General features: G+C 41.0%; 1 protein-coding gene across 4 annotated transcripts in view; it reads left to right on the forward strand.

The window, feature by feature from the left end:
- Positions 1-18,933, forward strand: part of CAST (calpastatin) — a 134,095-nt gene that overhangs the window by 27,716 nt on the left and 87,446 nt on the right. For 3 of the 4 annotated variants that reach the window (XM_037153840.2, XM_037153841.2, XM_037153842.2), the window contains exon 3: positions 6,948-7,019. In XM_037153840.2, the coding sequence (XP_037009735.2) occupies positions 6,948-7,019 (72 nt within the window). Of the gene's footprint in view, positions 1-6,947; positions 7,020-12,585; positions 12,726-18,933 lie in introns of those variants that run through there. The other variant, XM_037153843.2, reaches the window with a different exon arrangement.

An 18,933-nucleotide genomic window follows, 5' to 3' on the forward strand; every position in this document is an offset into this window, starting at 1 on the left:
TGTATTTACTTCATCCTTAAGTTTGATTTGGGTGTGTGTTTTTTATTTTTATTATTTAAAGATTTTATTTATTTATTTTATTTTAAAAATTTTCTTTCTTTCCCTTTTTTTAAATTGCTGTTCAGTTTTGGTTGTCTCCATTTCCCCACCACCACTCCCACCCACCCCTGGGTGTGTGTTTTATAAAAGTATCTTCTATGTCTCTTTTATATGCTTTTAAAAAGCTTTTTACTTTGAAATATATATTCCTAGGACATTGCAAAAATAATAGAGAAGTTCCATTTACCCTCCATGCAGTTTCCCCATTGGTTGTAACTAGTGTGATTATAATACAATGTTAAAAATAGGAAATTGACATTGGTACAAAATGTGTATATAAGTTCTATGCCATTTTATTACATGTGCAGATTTGTGTGGGCATCACTGCAACCAAGATAACATTGTATTTTCCTGCAAATGGAAAATAAAGTAGTATTTTCCTGTTTCTGTGCATGCCTTGTAATTTTTTATTAAATGCCAAGCAGATGTGAATACCATCTTATTGGAAAGAATTCCATTTTCTTTGCTGTTGTCGTCTCAGGGTTTCTTGAGCTCTGTTCCAGGATACAGCTGGGTTACCTGAAAACAGTTTGATCCTTCGGGTTTGCTTTGAAGCTTTGCTTGGCTGGACCAGAGCAGCCTTCAGAGGAGGACTCCTGTCCTTCTGCGTATCCCACCCAGTGACTCGGACTGCTGGGGATGCCTCCCATTCCTGGCCCGTGGGAGCCCCAAGGTTATGCCTCTGCTTCTTCTGGGTTTCCTTCCCCACATGTGGGGTTTCCCCCTGGGCAGGCACGCACGGTTCTCTGGAGCTCTGTCTGCAGCTCTCCTCCCTGGGGCCCTCCCTGGGAGCTCCCCGAGCCGCTCAGCAGAACTCCCACCTCCACGCCCTCAACCCAGAGAGACCAGTAACTTCCACCTTGGCTTCTCCTCCAGCGCCCGTTCCAGTAAACCTGGAAACTCCAGGCAGTGGGCGGCGGGCTGTGACCATTCCAGGGCCCCCTTCGCTGTTTTCCGACTCAGAGAACTTCGTCCTGTGCTGCCTGGTGCCAGGGTGTGAAAGCGCTAGTTCATATAACTGTCCCGATTTTTTTTAGCTGTTTAAGATAGGAACACTTCTCACTTTTGAATCTAAATTTCTTGACATAAGAATGTCATTAAGATAAAAGAGAAACAAACCTGCACTTGAAAGAAGGATGTGACCCAGTTTACAAACATAAATTCCTTCCTTTACTCTTAAAGGGGTTTGAAAATAGTTTTGGAGTTTGGTTATTGAGTTTTTCTCGTAAGACTGGTCATTGAAATACTTTTTTGTTCATACGCTAATGCATTTTAGTGCTCTGCAGGTATTCTGCTAATGTGTGTGCAACAAAAACAGTTGAAATCACCTCTGCAATATCCTGACCTGACACCCTGTGTCGTTCTCAGGAAACACACTGAGGTCATGTCTATTCCTGTAGATTGGAGTGACCCTGAGTCACCCCTCCTCCACACACACACAGACCCATGTGACAATGTTGGCACCTGTGGGACCCAACTGAGCAAGGTCCAGAGGGCCCATCATCTTTGACATCTAGTGCAGGACTCCTGGCACCTGCCGCCCTGGCCCTGGCAGGCCACACTCATGGGAGGCCTGTCAGCAGCAATCCTGTAATTGACCCCGGGCTTCCCATAGCTGGGGTGTATTGAGTCATCGTACTCTGTCTGTCTGTGGGCTAAACGTGTTTCATGTAATCCTCAGAGCAGCTCACACAGGGCTGGGACCGGTTGTGTTCCTACTAGTCAGCATCATCAGGTAGAGTCCTCAGAAGGGTGTCATCTCTGTCCTGAAAAAAAGTTACTCCTCGTCTGAAAACTGCTCTTATTCAAGCTAACAAAGCTTAAGAGCAAACCTCAAAAGGATCGGATTGTTTCCAACTAAATTAACTGTGTTCCTTAGTAGAATCAAGGCTAGTCCTAAGGAAAAATCACTTTTTTTCTATCCAGTGAAAAAACAATTATTTGCTCTGATTAGGTGAGTGATAAAATCTCGTGGAAAATTCTCCACAGCCACTAAGACTCCTCATGAGTTAAAACTAGGCCCATAGGGCTCCCTTGAGGAACTCAGAATAGTCGACTGATGTCAAGGACTTTGGACCTCTCCCCTCAGAGCAGGGCGCTCCCACGAGGGCCCACAGCCCTCAGGCCTTACTTTATCTCATTTCATCCTCACAGCCCCCTCTGAGGTATGCATTGGGCCATTCCACCTTTCAGATGAGAAACTAGTGTTTAGTGATGTTCATAAACTTGTCCAAGGTTTCATAGCTAACAGTTGGTAGAGCCAGGATTCTTGTGACAGGTGCCAGAAGATAGGGCCATTATTCCAGACAATGTGGTAGCTTTCTTTGCAGAGTCACTGAGGCTCAGGAAGGCACCAGGCTTCACTCCCGGGGCTTTCCTGAGATTTTTAGGGAATAGTGATACAGCAGCTCTCCGCCTGGCTCTTGGAACTTCATTGCTACTTTGTCAACAATTTTTAAGACTTGAGTTCTGACTCATTCAATACAAGTTTTGTATTATGAGCTAGAACAGACATACAAAAAAGGTATGCAATAATTCTTTTCATGCCTTTTGACTGCAGACAGAATTGATCTAATCTGGACATTCTTTATTGAACTTCTCTAGTTGAGCATGAGGTGCTTCTTCATGGGTCTCTCGGCTGTCAGACTCGGAGCCACTTTTGGAGCCACTTTTTCGGAGTCTCTCCTGCCTGAGCAGGGCGTGGAGGATTCCACTTCTGTCCCTGTCCATCAGCAGGACTGAGGCCCTGCGACATGACGAACTGCTGGGAGGGCATGACTCAGCCGGGCCTGAAATTCAACATGCAGGGAAGAGGGGCAGGCTGTTCCTGACAGTTTCCTTTCTATGAAACTTAAGTTAAACAGAGAAGAGCCCATATAGTAGAAGGAATGAGACTGATTGACAAGAAAAAAATTTGCTCCATGGTCTTGAGTCTACAGGTTGACAGAAAAATAATTTAACTTAGAGTTTGAATTGTCATAGTATTGGCATCCTCATTTACCATCATAAACTTTTAGAGACTGGAGTTCATTTGTATGTTAGGACAAATGCAGGGGCATGGACAAATGTGCTTATTTTGAGAGTTTGTGCCTTCTGTGAGTAAACAAATTAGTTCTGTTCTAGCTGAGGGTCGATCCAGCCATATTACTAGTTAGGGAGTATGCACCTAGCTAGGCGAGAGATGCATCCAGGCCAGAGTGGGATTTCTAGGGACCAGTGATGATGGTAAGGAGATGGGGGAGTCAGGTGAGGAAGACACCTGCAGAGCAAAGCGGGACATGACATGAAGCCAGAGGACTTTGAGAACTTATCACTTGGAGGTGAAGGAGGACTCACAGGGGCTAGATAGCACCCAGAAAAGATCAGGAAGCAAGGCAAAGCTGGAAGAAATTGGTGACCCAAACATACCTGACAATGGGGCCATCCTAACCCACCGTCACTTTCGACTAAATATCTGGACCCAGCATCCTGTCTCAGCTCATACTATCTGTGTGCCTGTGCCGTATGCCAGCACACTTCAGCTGCACTAACTTCTTTCTGTTCCTCCAACTTGCCAAGCCCATTCCCACCTCAGGGCCTTTGTACATGTTACTCCGTCTGCCTAGAGTGCCTGCCCTCCGCCATGTTTACATGATTGGTTTCTCTGCAGCCAGGTCTGAGTCAAACAGCACTTTTGTCTCTTCTGCCTGAAGCAGCTCTCGGCCACTCACTGTGTTTCACTACCCTGTTTTAGTGTCTTTTCACACTCATCAGTCACTGAGACTGTCTTGTTCGTTTTGATTTATTTCGAGTCCTCCAACTGGAATGTAAGCACTGTAAGAGTAGGGGCTTTTTTGTTTGTTTGTTTAAATGGTCTTTACATCCCTCTGCCTAGAACAGGGCAGGCTCATAGCTGGTGCTCAGTAAGTGTCCGTCCCACAAACGTGTGAATGAACGAAGGAATGCGTGAAGTCAGACACAATCTTCAAAAGAGGACCAAGTCTTATATATCAGCCAAACAATCTATAATCAAATTTGGGTTACTAACCTGGGAATAAGAAGTCTGTGCTCTGGTCTTTGTGTGGTGAATTTCCATACTTTCTTATTACCTTTCACATGCCTGACATGGACTAGGGGCTTAATGAATATTTGTTAGAGAAAAATTTAATGAAAGATAATTTTAAAAAATTATACCCTCGTTTCCAATGAATTGAATTGTTCCTTTGTAAACGAGGTACTCTAGGGGGCTCAGGAGACAAAGAGAGCTTCGGAGTGATGGGACATACCCATATGAAAGCTGAGAGATCCTCAGCTTTTGAGTCATCTTTTGAGTTAAAAGAGTTGAACTTGTTAGCAAATCATGTTTTTAAAGTACACCTTGAGTTGATATAGAGGTAAAATAAAAATCAGTATGTGTTTAAATAGTTATTCTTTTTAACCTAATAGTTTCATAACTGACCCAAAAGGCAAGTTTTTAAATTCTCATGTGTTGGGGTGGAATCCATTTATAGGTGAGCCAGGGTTCAGCCTGTGGGCTTGGATGTAATGAATGGATGCTCCAGTTAGCACGGCATAGGAATGTGACCTTCCTTGATTGTAGCCAAGACTGAACACTAATAGCTGAAATGCAGCACAGCTGGGCACACTGGACCATGACGTGTGTTCTGAGCTTCAGTCTCCTCCCTGGAAAATGAGGAGGTGGAAAGGGTAACAAGGTTGAGATGAACAACCGGTTGCTGAGTCCTTGTCTTTATTCTTATGTTTGGTCCCTTTACACTGAATCTATGTATACACAGTGCTTAGCAGGAGCTAGGTAATACGTTTTATATTTTGAAGAGACTTGGGATGTGGATAACATTTAGGCCATCCCCTTCTTTCACCATCTCTCATGTCACGCCTGCATTACTAGTACTAGCTTTTTAGCTGCCTCTTACTTCTATCATATTTATCTACGACTTTTCTTCCCTTGGTTGATGCTAATGCATGTGTGCTTGGGAGATACTATTTAGTCCACAGGGGATGCCGGGAGCCTGGGGCTCCTGCCCGTGCCTCTGAGGTCCCTTAGACACCCACTTCATAAGGATGTGTCCCCCTACGGGTGCGGCGATCGATCTTTCTGAAGCGCTCTGAGATGGTCAGCCAGGGGACACATGGAGGTGATGTAACACTGTGAGGACAGCAAGCTACGGTTTAGCTTTTCTTCTTGTTAAGGCAACATTTACCCTGAGAGAAAAGAGGCTTCTGCTCAACCTTCCACGGCAGGCATTAAAAAAAAAAAAAGCAGTGTGATTTTGCTAAATATTTCTACTAAATGTTAAATAAATAATTAAATCTCATTATTCTCAGTTATATATTTTTCAATATTTTGCTGCATAGATATACAACTCTTTAATGTGTTATGTGTCAGCTAATTAGTGCATTACAATCCCTCCTGTATTCAGTGTTTAGACTCTATTGCTCATAAATTATACACAGAGTCTAATCTCACCATTTTATGTGATAAAACTTTATAGCTTGTATGTTTGCTTCTTTGACATATATTCATAAGAGATACAAGCTATCAAGGCCCTGTTGAGAAAGCAACTGTTTTTTAAATCTCCTCCCCCACTCATTGTCCTTTTATCATTTAAATAGTTGCAGTAAGAAATGTAACTTGTTTCTTACATTTCTTACAATAGTGTAAGAAAATACAGAGAAGCACAATGAACACTATTTTTAAAGATCACTCTTAACCCTAGCATCAGACAATAACCTATATGAAAATAACACATATAATCTACATGTCATTTTATAATCTGAATTTTCTTTATGTAAAATATGAATAATACACTTCATTTAAATAAAGGTTCTTCTCAACGTGATATTTAATAAAGCATGATGTTGCACCTTGTAGCTGTCTCTAACCTAATCCCCGCTGTGGGAGGCAGGATGGAGAGATAAAAAAACAGGGTCTGAAGCAGGCATCCTTGTTTTAACTCACTGTGACCACGGTCACATTTCATGTCCATTCCATTCCTCAGTTTCCTCATCCATAACATGGGGATAGCAAGAGTACCGGCTTTAAATCCGGTAATGTAAGGACAAAGCAAATCATTATACACAGTACTTAAAGTGCTTAGAGCACTTACAATAATACTCATATATTCTGTTATTGAGTATTATTATCCTATCATTATCTATAATTTCATTTTCCTAATAGAATAATTACCTGGCACATGGTAGGTACTCAGTAAACATTCTTTATTACCTATATTGTTTTCAGTTTTTTGATGTTACGATACTGTGATGGGTATCTTGGAAGAAATGCTTTTGCTCTTCTCTTATGACTTCCCTACAATGAGTTTTTAGACGTAGAATGACACCTGTGCCACTTCCTACTACATCGCCCTCCACGGAGCGTGCACTCGGTGCCCTCCTGTAGCACTGCCGACAGGAAGCAGCCGCCCCTGCTTCTGGAAGTGCCCCGTGGTAGGAAGTGGCAACGGCCCACGTGAGGGTTTGTGCTGTTATTCAATATAAAGTCATTGGGTATGGAACAGTTGGGATTTATTCAAATCACTCTTCCTTTCCAATATTGATATAGTTGGGGATATAATGCAATATACAGATTGTATATCATAGAAATGTACACTTGAAATCTACATTACCCTATTAACCAATGGCACCCCAATAAATTCAGTAAAGAAAAATATTGATAGAATTTTTAGGCAAAGATATAAAAAAAATTAAAAGATGTAAATTTTTGTGTGCTTTGTATATTATATAGTCTGATTTTGCTTGAGAGGATATTTGTATTGGTATAGAAATTCACACTTGACTACATTGTTAAGGGGTTTTCCCCATTGAAATAATTATTTTCTATTTTCAAGAAAAAAGCAACAAGCCATGGGAGCAGTCAGCCCTCCAGAATCCATGCTGGTGGAACCGCCCCGGCCCCCAAGGTCAGTCATTTCCCCAACACCACAGTGATTCCTCTGTGCCAAGGTGTGTCGCTAGTGGGTGGGGCTTACCGGGAAGGGAGGCGGCATCCGTGTATCACTGACAGATTTTGAACAAAGTATCACTTCTGCACTAGGGGAATGCAATTTTAATGATTTGATTTAAAACCTAGTAAACCCATTTATGTTATAATTTTTACTGGCGTATTTTAGTGTGCACAATGAATATTGTTTTCATAAATATCTCTAAATAATACTGTACTTTTGTACATGCTATGAGTAAGAAGTATAGTTCTCCCACTTTTGCAGAAAAGAATTCCAATTGTCTTACTGAGCATGTATCATACCAGGCTCTCCTCTAAGTATGCCGTATAATTATCCTATTCTCATAACCTTATAATTATTGTCCCCTTGTACGTGCCTGAGGAACCCGGAGCCTAGAGAGGTTCAGTGTTCTGGACAAGGTCACCCAGCCAGTAGGATGGAGGCAGAGTTTGCACCCAGGTTTTTGTTCACACAAGGTCCTGGCCATGCTGGGCCCCGTATGGTCTGACTGAGTGTTCTTTGGCAATACAACTCGTCAAAGCTTTGCAGCTTATACAAATCACTGAAATGGCAGCTTTCAAGACAAGAAACTACAATTTTAGCTGGGAGGTTTTAATAATATATAAAACAGTTATGTTCAGCCCATTTCAACTTGTATTCTTCCAGTATGTCCAAGATCATCAAAAACCTTAACCTATTTCAAGACTGTCTATACACCTTTTTAAAAAAAGATTTTATTTATTTATTTTTAAAGAGAAGAGAAGGGAGGAAGAAAGAAAGGGAGAGAAATATGAATGTGTGGTTGCCTCTCATGCGCACCCCCCCCCCCCCACTGGGGACCTGGCCCACAACCTAGGCCTGTGCTCTGACTGGGAATTGAACTGGTGACCCTTTGGTTCACAGGCCAGCATTCAGTCCACTGAGCCGCACCAGCCAGGGCTTCTATACACCTTTTTAAATAAGCATTTTTCCTTTAAAACTGGTGGCTCTTCTAAGGAGGTCTGTGGACTTTCTCCTGTAGGTTACTTGCTTCATGAAGAATAAATATTTTATTGGCTCCTGGAACCCTGGCTGCTTTCCAAGCCCCTAAAAGGTACCAGAATCAAAACTCAGCTGAGAAATGAGAAGAGGCTGGACCAGAGTTGAACACCATTCTAACTAAAAGAGACTTCATGACATATTCTGGTTTTTTTTAAATAGTATCAGGACCTTTATTTAACTTATACTTAAATTATGCCTCATGGCAAAACTGTAAGCCAATGAGATTTAGTGAATCATTTGTATGGTTTCCAGACTTGTTCTCCCTAAACTCTTGGAGGATCTGTACGTTGTGGAAAATGACACTCAGTTTTTTTCTTGAAGACAGTCATAAGAAGCAGCCCCTTTTCCATCTTTTTCTTCACATAGGAAGGTATCGTTTAATCATTCTGAGGTGGAATGGCTATAAAGAATTTGGATTCTTTATAAGGCCCCAGAGCCTGCTCTGTCTCGGGAAGCTCAGAGCAGAGCCAGCTGGGAGGTGGAGACATTTTAGCCCCATGTTTATTGTTTCAGGGTTTAATGGCGAACCTCACATTCTTTCCTTGGCTTCTAAAGCCCTGTCCTTTCCTGCCTCCCTTCTTCTCTCGCCTGTTGTTCTTTCTCACCACGGTTTCCTGGCTCACTTTGCTTCACCGGTTTTCTGAATATTAGATTTCCCTGGGTTTAATTCTTCATTTCTTTCTTTCTCATATCTTTAATTTTTATACAGATTGGAAGAAAAATATATCATATACTTACTTATTTTTTTTGATCCATGATTGAAAGAGCTTTACCTCAGTATTATCATCACCTAAAAAAAAAATAAAATGAAATCATTCCCATGCCTTATTTAGAAAAGCTGGGAGTAATAGCATTTGTGATCATTCGAAACCTTTATTACACAAGTAATTATCATAACACACACGGGCAAAAATAATATTTTCTCAACACATTCAAAAGGTATGACAAAATACTAGATGTAATTTGTGGTGAGAATTAATACCACTTTTCTTGATTCTGGACACATTCTACTTGAAAGTGAAAATGAGTGATAAATTTACAATTATTAAGGAAACCAAGTCTGTCTTAAATATTTAATTTGAAGCTTATGCATAAGCTGTGTATTATAGAATAGTCACCATGTATTGCAGAACTGTTTTATATGAATTTTTACAAAATGGGAATTATATGCATAAGTAATATCACTCCTGCTGGTCTTGGAAGATCCCAAGTGTTTAAGTGGTATCACTATATCTAACTCAAGTTAAGCATTGTAAGATATTTAGTACAGAAATTATATAGGCTCTTATTAAGGCCCATGTGAAAACAGTTTTGATTCATAATATCATGCAATTTTATTGCTGGAAAAGCTCTCAGGCAACTTCTTTCATAACTACCTCCCTGTTCAGGTGAGGAAACTAAGGTTGAACCTGAATTAGGAATCTCTCTGTAGAAGACCACAGCTATTAAGAAGATGCAATGGTTAAGGTTATTAATTGTGATTGGAATCCACTCTGAATAATTCAAGCTAAAAAGAACAATTTCTCAAGGCTAGCAGTTAGCTCATAGAGAAATCCAGAAAGCTCTGGCAGAATTTCCAGTTTCACAGCGGAAACAATGCCCAGCCACACTGTGGCAGCTTCTGCTGCTGGTACCACAGCTCAGCACCTATCACATTTAGGACTGGAAGGTAGAAACTCTGCCAAGGCCAGTCTTAAAGACTGACAAGCCTTATTTCAGATTTCCCAGTGCTCAGGGGCATCCTTACACTGCTTACTTCCAGGCTCATTCTTTTTTGGCACATCTAATTGGCCAATGTAAGTCACATGCCTAAGCCTTGCTACAAGTGGGGTTGTGAGTATTCTGGATTTGGGATTCTGGATTGATTAGGTAGAAATCATTAATATATTAGTGAGGGTTTGTGAATGTGGGTCAGCTGCCAACTAACAGATACCCACTACAGAAAGGAAAACAGAGGGATTACCTAACTCACTTGTCAAACTCATTTTCACTGGAGGCCACATCAGCTTGGCGGTTGCCTTCAAAGGGCCGACTATAATTTTAGGACAGTGTAAATATTATTACTCCTTAGCCAGGGGCAAGGAACTCAGCACAGCTGCTGGCTAGAAACAAGGTGCCAGGTTGGATAAAACAAGGTGGAGGGCTGGATTTGGCCCGTGGGCCTTGTGTTTACCACCTGTGACCTAACTGAGCTAAAAGGAACCATTGATGATATGTTGTTTAGTAACATTAGGCCTTTTAAACCAAAGAAGGTACAAATAGCTTTTCTTCCCACTAGAGGGGAAAAAGATCTAATAAGCACTTGTTGGAGAAATACTTTGTGACTGGTCCTGTTTCTGCCACGTGGGGCCGTGTTAACTTCACTGACCCAGCCCTGCTCTCAGCAGCACTTACTTTTCTCCTGTGATACGAGTGAGGGGCCGTGTTGTGTAAGGCATTCGGCATTCAGAGCCGGCCTTACCTGCGGCACCCGTGGACTGCCCGTGGTTAGTTAGCCGACTCTGCGTGCTAAATGGGCAAGCATTTTCATTTTCATAGTTATGCATATATGTTAACGTTCCATAAAAAGTGAACTAGAACTTCAAGTTCATGATCCCATGACTAGTTTTCTTGATAAGGCTAAGTGAAAAGTTAAAAAATAGATCTATATTTTAAAATAATAAGCAAATATAGTATACTAATTATAAATTAAAAATATATATTACAAGAATATTCAAATAACAAGTGTTTGGGAAACATGAGCAGGCGCAGCAACGTTTATATTGGAAGGTGCATGTTGATTGAATCAGTGGGGTTTTATCAGAGTGGAGACGCTCCTTCAGGAAGTCTGCAGGGAAGCCAAGATTCTGCTTCTCTGATAAGCCTCTGGTTGATGCCAAGGCTGCTGGTCTGGCAACTACAATTTGAGCAGTAAGGATGCTGAATTGTGCTGAAAGTGGGTGGTTAGAGTACCTGTACCACAGATTACCTCAACATTGACTGGAGAATCTGGTTAATACACAGATTCTCAGGTCCCAACCCAAGACATTCTGACATTCTGATTCACCGGGGTGAGGTCAGGCCCAGGGCTTGATGTATTTAAAAGATACCCTTCAAGTATTTTCGATGCCAATGGTATGAGGACCATACTGGGAGAAGAGATGAGCCCCAGGCACTGGACAATCACAGAATATTGGGGGATACTAATGTCCCTCTTCATCTCTCAGGAAAGGAGCCACTTTTTTTCCTGTCTTGCAGGTTATGAATCTTTGGAAAATTTATTACATAACATGCAATTACTCATTAGTACTCTTCAGGAGCACAGACATACTTGCCTTTATTGTAGGAGATACGTTGCCTAGCACTGGAGACTGTGGGAGCTGGAGTTTGCCCCTACTGGGGTGTGGTCCCAATAAGTCACCCTGTGATATTTTTGTCACAGGAGAAAAGAATATGAGTGAAACCAAGATAAGCCGAGGTTTAGTTTAGAAAAAAAAAGAACAATAACAACAACGAAAATACTAAGACTAAATAAAAAAGGATTTTTTAAGCTATATTTTGATTAGAAAATTGTAAGGACAGGGTCTTCTGCTCAGGGAATTATAAAATATTAGAGTTGGAAGGGCTCATACTTCACCAGCTTTACTTAACCAAAATAAATGAACAGTGGCAATAAATAAGGTGGCCGTGAGGAACATACTATAGGAGAAGTCAGAGGGAGGCCAGCTGCTTTGACTACCCCGTGCATGCTGGCTACAAAGCTGTGGAGGTGAGCACTCTTTCTACTGAATGCCAGCTGACTGTCAACTCCGCCTTGGCTGGACATAGCACTGAGTCTCAGCTGTCACCAGGTGGGTCTCAGGTCTCTGCTGCTGAACCACTGACTACCATCTCCTGCTTACATTGCAAGCTGAGTGCCCATAGTGTTTATTGTCACTGGTTTATGGCTTTGGGAAAAGTTGGCTTTCCATATTTCTTTTAAATTATATAACTCTTTTTTCTAACCCCATCATTTATTCTATATCTGTTTATTGGCATGCTTTCATAAGAAAGCACATCTTTTCCCATTTATTTATTTATTTATCCATTTATTTATAGCAATATGAAGTCATGAATTCTTATTTTATTCAATAGATTAAAATCTATTCTTTTTATTTTTAGTCATGATGTATAATTTAGCACAATTCTGACCCTGTTAAACTGCCCCTTAAAAAATCCATTATACAATTTGAAATGTATTTTCCAGTCCATACTGGTGGTCATAACTAATTTGTTTTACATTTTAAAACGAGACACCGGAGGGAGGCATTTACAAAGAGCACCCCCTGTTGTTCCCTTATTTCGGTAGAATCAAAGGGTGACAGCTTAGGAGCCATAGACCTCTGCCATCAGCCTGCAGTGTGGCCTGCATCACGGGCCGAATTACCCGGTTAGTCAGCCTCCGGGAAGCCACCCCGTGACGAGTCACAGAGTCACTCCAGGAGGGAGGGCGGGGAGCCGACTGCGTAGTGTCCCAGGACCGCCCAGTCTTCCCTGTGGGCTCGGCTCGGCGGCTAAACTGAAACCACAGGGGCCGAGCCCGACCAAGAATGCAAACATCCTGAAACCTCAGCTGAATTCCCTGGGCCCGGAACTGGACGCAGAGTGAGTACTGATTTCTGCCGCTTCTCTCCGAGGCTGCGGCCGCTTCCTGCTTCCAGGGCGGGCAGCCCAGGCGCCGCCTTCGCTCGGCTCCTGCCAGTGAGCCCCGGGCTCCGACCCTGCCACCCGCTGTCTTCACTAGGCTTGGACATGCGCTCTTGCTAGTCTCTTGACCATAAAGTGACATTCCTTTCCAAATGGGTTCCAAGTCCAAGTGTGTTACTTGTCGACCCCTGCTTGTCAACTGAGAGTTGGTTACACTGTTGCTGGCTAGGAATGTGTCTGGTAACCAGACTCGGCAGGGTTACAAAAAACAGGAATTTGTGTGACCTGGGAATAATGCTGAAAGAATGAAAACAGCATCTGTGTCTGTGTGGTTTGGCACTTTTATCTCCAGAGTTAGACCCCTGCCACCTGAAGCCCTGCCCCCACCGCTGTGCTGACCTCGGTTTTAGAGAATGAGTTCACTCAGTGTATGTAACCTCTCCATGGACCTGACACATGCTGGGTGTGGTGTGGCAAATGTTGGAACATGTTTCTGTTCTATTTCCTTGATCACAAGCTGAGGCTGACCAGATAACATCACTGAGGGGTACTTTGTAGCTATCTTTCAAGAAGGCAACTGTTTCCATTAGAGATTTGACAAACTCTTCTGTACAGTCAGAGTCCCAGCATTCCTCCGTAATAAATGCACCAGAGGTGAGTTCTTTAGTCCCATTTTTTAGTTTGAGAAAATGAGGCAGCGTTTAGGACGCTTCCTTGAGGAACCCACCTATGCATCAGAGGAACAGTAGTGCTAAATCAGCAGCTCTGGAAAGTTTTGCTGTATGAGGGGCTTTCTAGAGAGAAAAAAACCTCCGCATTGCAGGGAAGGACATCAAGGAGTGACATCTACTGTTCAAAAGGGGGAAGCTTGTTTTCTGATAGATGACTATAGAGTGCCTCTTCATGATGTTTCGTCTGTGGGCACTGATTTCAACCTTTGCACTCGTTTCAGGTGTATAGCATAGTTGTGGGAAATCAGTATATCTGAAAGGGTATTAGTTGCTGGGAATGTAGTGGGGAGGAAGTGCTGCCTGGGTTCTAGGAGAGAGTATAGGATCAAAACAAAATAGTGCCATTTAGCAAAATCTTGCTGCACTAGAAAAGTCCACATCTGCTTACTGGTGGAGGAGCAGGGAGGCAGCCAACCACAGTGAGGGTATAGTGGCAATCTGTGTGAGTATGCTGGTGTCCGTTATACACAAGTGAGTTTGCACACTGTGTGTTTACAAAGGAGCCCACTGAAGTTTAAACACTGGCTGTGGTTCAGTTCACCTGCTGTGAGAGAAGGCCCCCAATGCACTAGAGAGTTGATTACATAGTACTAGTGATGAGTTTGCTTCCTGGTTTGTTCTCTGAATTGGCTGATTATAATTCCTCACCCATAATGAGAATTTAAAAGTATCACATAAAATAACAGTTTGAAAGAATGAAACTAAGAGGGGTGAGAGAGAAAGGAAGAAGGGAGAGAGAGACAGCAAGAGAGAAAGCTGTTAGGAAAACAGGAATTAATTTGAACTGACTTCTTAAAATCAGCTAAGTATTTGTGTTCCTAATCATTGTTTATAACAGTTAAATCTTTTTTCACCTCTATACAAATATTTGCAGCTGTTTTATTAATAAAAGCCACAGCCAAATGACCGTTAGTTAGCGATTGGAGGGCATATCCGTACAATGAAATACTACCCAAAATGAAAAGAAACTACTAATACATGCAAACCATGTACAAAATTTTTAAATCAGGTAGCAAAGACTAAAAACTCTAAGGTTCCATTTACTTGAGTTTCTGGTGATAAAAAAAAACCTGTTGAGACACAAATCAGATCAGTGATTTAGAGGTGGGGGTAAGGGTAGGAGACTGAGAAGGTTATAAGGCAAATCTGGAAAGTGATGGTGGTGGTTACACAGTTACACTCATTTGTCAAAAGGGTATTTTTTAAAAAATCTGTGTTTCCTGATTGTTGCTAGTATCTAGAAATAAAATTGATTTTTGTATATTTATCTTAGATCCAGCAAACTCGCTGAATTTTGCTATTAGTGTTAATAATTCCTATGTAGACAATTATATAATCTGTGAATTATAAGAATTGTCTTAGTTAATTTCAGATATTCTTTTTGTTTTTATTTAATTATGATTGCTAAGACCTTTACTACAATTTATCCCTAAACTAAATAGGAATGTTTCTAATGTTTTTGCCATTAATTATGATATTTGCTATTATTTTCTAAAATATACCATCAGGTTCATAATGTTTTCTTATATTCCTAGTTTGCTCTGAATTTATATTATAATTGGGTATTGCATTTTTTTATTTTTTAATTTCAGTTTACATTCACTATTATTTTGCATTAGTTTCAGGTGTATGGCATAGTGGTAAGACAATCATATACTTTACAAAGCAGTCCCCTCGATATTCAGGTACCCACCTGGCGCTGTGCATAGTTCCTACAATATTATTGACTATATTCCCTATGTTGTACTTTACATCATGGGATGTAACTATTTACATTTTGTAACTATCAATTTTCAGTTCTTAATCTCTTCATCTTTTTCACCCAACCCTCCAAACTTCCCCCTCATCTGGCAATCATCAGTCTGTTCTCTGTAGCTATGAGTCAGTTTCTATTTTGTTTGTTTGTTTTGCTCTTTAGATTCCACATATAAGTGGAAATCATATGGTATTTGTTTTATATTCTATCTGACTTGTTTCACTTAGCGTAATGCCCTTTAGGTCTATCCATCTTGTTGCAAATGCTTAGATTCATTTTTTATGACCAAATAATATTCCATTGTGCATATGTACCACTGAGTTTTTATCTACTTATCTATTGATGGATACTTGGATTGCTTCCATTTCTTGGCTATTGTAAATAATGCTACAGTGAACATAGGTGTGCATATATTTTTTCAAATTAGTGTTTTGGGTTTCTCTAGATATATACTCAGAAATGGAATTGCTAGGTCATAAGGCAGTTCCATTTTTAATTTTTTGAGGTATCTCCATACTGCTTTCCACAGTGGCTGCACCAATCTGCATTCCCACCAACAGTACATGAGAGTTCCCTTTTCTCTACATCCTCACCAGCACACGTTTGTTGATTTATTGGTGATGGCCATTCTGACAGGTGTAAGGTGTTACCTCCTTGTGGTTTTAGGTTGGATTTCTCTGAAGATTAGTGACATTGAGCATGTTTTTATATGTCTATTGACCATCGGTATGTCCTCTTTGGTGAAGGGTCTATTCAGGTCCTCTGCCCATTTTTTAATTGGGTTGTTTGTTTGTTTTTCTTAGTGTTGAGTTGTTTGAGTTCTTTATAAATTTTAGATATTAACCCCTTATCAGATTTATCATTGGCAAATATATTCTTCCATTCTGTGGGTTGTCTTTTCATTTTGTTGCTAGTTTCCTTTGCTGTGCAAAACCTGCTTGGCTTGATGTAGTCCCATTTGTTTATTTTTTCTTTTGTTCCCCTTGTCCAGGGAGATATATCAGAAAAAATATTGCTAAGAGAAATGTTAGAGATTTTACTGCCTTTGTTTTCTTCTAGGAGTTTTATGGTTTTGAGTCTTACATTTAAGTCTTTAATCCATTTTGAGTTTATTTCTGTATATGGTTTAAAAAGTTGACCTAGTTTTATTTTTTTGCATATATTTGTCCTATTTCCCCAAGTCCATTTATTGAATACACTATCTTTACCCCATTTTATGTAGTTGCCTCATCTGTCAAATATTAATCTGCCATATAGGTGTGGATTTATTTCTGGCCTCTCTATTCTGTTCTGTTGATTTATGGGTCTGTGTTTATGCCAGTATCATGCTGTTTTGATTACTGTAGCCTTGTAGGATAGTTTGATACTCCATAGCATGACATCTTCACCTTTGTTCTTTTTCAAGATTGTTGTGGTTATTTGGAGTCTTTTGTGGCTCCATATAAATTTTGGGATTATTTGTTCTAGAGCTGTGAAATATGCCATTGGTATTTTGATAAGAATTGCACTGAATCTGTAGATTCCTTTGAGTAGTATGGACATTTTTTTAAAATTTTTTATTGATTATGCTGTTACAGTTGTTCTATTCCCCCCTTCATTCCCCTCCACCCTACCCCCCCATCCCCACCATTACCCCCCTTTAGTTTATGACCATGTGTCTCAAGTCCTTTAGATTCTATATTTCCCATGCTATTCTTGCCCCCCCATCTATTTTCTATCTACTGTCTATGCTACTTATTTTCTGTACCTTCTCCCCCCATCTCCTCCTCCCACTCCCCTGTTGCTAACCCTCCTTGAGATCTTCATTTCTATGTTTCCACTCCTGATCTAGCTGTCCTTTTAGTTTGCTTTCGTTTTAGGTGTGGTTGTTAATAACTGTGAGTTTGTTGTCCTTTCACTGTTCATGTTTCTTTAACTTCTTTTTCTTAGATAAGTCCCTTTAGCATTTCATATAATAAGGGCTTGGTGATGATGAACTCCTTGAATTTGATCTTATCTGAGAAGCACCTTATCTGTCCTTCCATTCTAAATGTAAGTTTTGCTGGATAGAGCAATCTTGGTTGTAGGTCCTTGCCTTTCATGACTTGGAATACCTCTTTCCAGCCCCTTCTTGCCTGTAAGGTCTCTTTTGAGAAATCTGCTGACAGTCTGATGGGGACTCCTTTGTAGGTGACTGTCCCCTTAGCTCTTGCTGCTTCTAGGATTCTCTCCTTCATTTTAATTTTGGCTAATATAATTATGATGTGCCTTGGTGTGTTCCTTCTTGGGTCCAACTTCTTTGGTACTCTCTGAGCTTCCTGGATTTCCTGGAAGTCTATTTCCTTTGCCAGATTGGGGAAATTCTCCTTTATTATTTGTTCAAATAAGTTTTCCACTGGTGGCTGTGCCTTTCCCCCTTCTGGTACCCCTATAATTCGGATGTTGGAGCGTTTAAAGATGTCCTGAAGGTTCCTAAGCCTCTCCTCATTTCTTTGAATTCTTGCTTCCTGACTCTTTTCTGTTTGGCCATTATTTGCTTTCTTCTGGTCCACTCCATTGATTTGAGTCCCACTTTCCTTTTCATTGCTATTGGTGTCCTGTGCAATTCCATTCATTTCAATTAGTTTCGCCTTCATATATTTGTCTAATTTATGGCTATAATCAACCAGTTCTGTGAGGATCCTGATGAGCAGTGTTTTAAACTGTGCGTCTGAGAGTTTCGCTATTTCTTCATCACTTAGATCTATGGGCTCTGGGGCTTTGAGATCTTGCGACATTTTTGGTCTGTTCTGGCTCTTTAAGTGTGAGAAACGGTGCCTTGGACTCCCAGGTCGCTGGGTTGTGACGCTGTATGTGGGGGCGTGGTCAGAGCGGGGAAATGGCGGTGCTCTCCACAGCCGCTTGCCGTGGGGACCCGCCGGCCCCGGTCTAACTGCCCACTCCCTCGCCTGTCCTCTCGCGCACAAATGGGCGACCACAGTCAACACGCAGCACCGCTCCCCCGCTGTCTCCCCCTCGGTCTCTCGCCTGGTGGCTTGCTCGGTCGAGCACTAGGTCCAACCCTGCGCCTGGATTCCGCGCGTCTGGATTCCGTGACCGAGTCCTCCTGTGCAACCCCTCACCAGCTGCTGGTTTCACCCCTTACTGGTCAGGCTGAAGAATTTGTTGTTAACGGACTTCCGAGAAGTTCAATTTTCCGTGTTCTGGCTGTGTTTTCTGTTGCTAATATTTAGTTGTCTCTAAACTTGGTTGTGTGAGAAGGCACGGCACATCCACCTATGCCTCCATCTTGGCGGAAGTCCTCAGTATGGACATTTTAATGATGTTAGTTCTTCCTATCCATGAGCATGGTATAGGCTTCCATTTATTTGTATCTTCTTCAGGTTTTTTTCTTCAGTGTCTTAAAATTTTCTAAATACAGGTCTTTTACCTCCACAGTTAAATTTATTCCCAGGTATTTTATTTTATTTTTGATGCAATTATAAATGAAATTGTTTTCTCATTTTGTCTTTCTGATAGTTTATTATTGATTTATATAAATACAACCTATTTCTGAAGATTTATTTTGTATGCTGCTATGTTATTGAATTCATTTATCAGTTCTAGTAGTTTTTTGGTGAGAACTTCAGTGTTCTCTCTATATAATATCTGCAAATAAGGACAGTTTTACTTCTCCCTTTTTAATTTGGATGTCTTATTT

Source organism: Artibeus jamaicensis, unplaced genomic scaffold, assembly GCF_021234435.1.
Source record: "Artibeus jamaicensis isolate MK-2021 breed Jamaican fruit bat unplaced genomic scaffold, CSHL_Jam_final contig_3214, whole genome shotgun sequence".
NCBI lineage: Eukaryota > Metazoa > Chordata > Mammalia > Chiroptera > Phyllostomidae > Artibeus > Artibeus jamaicensis.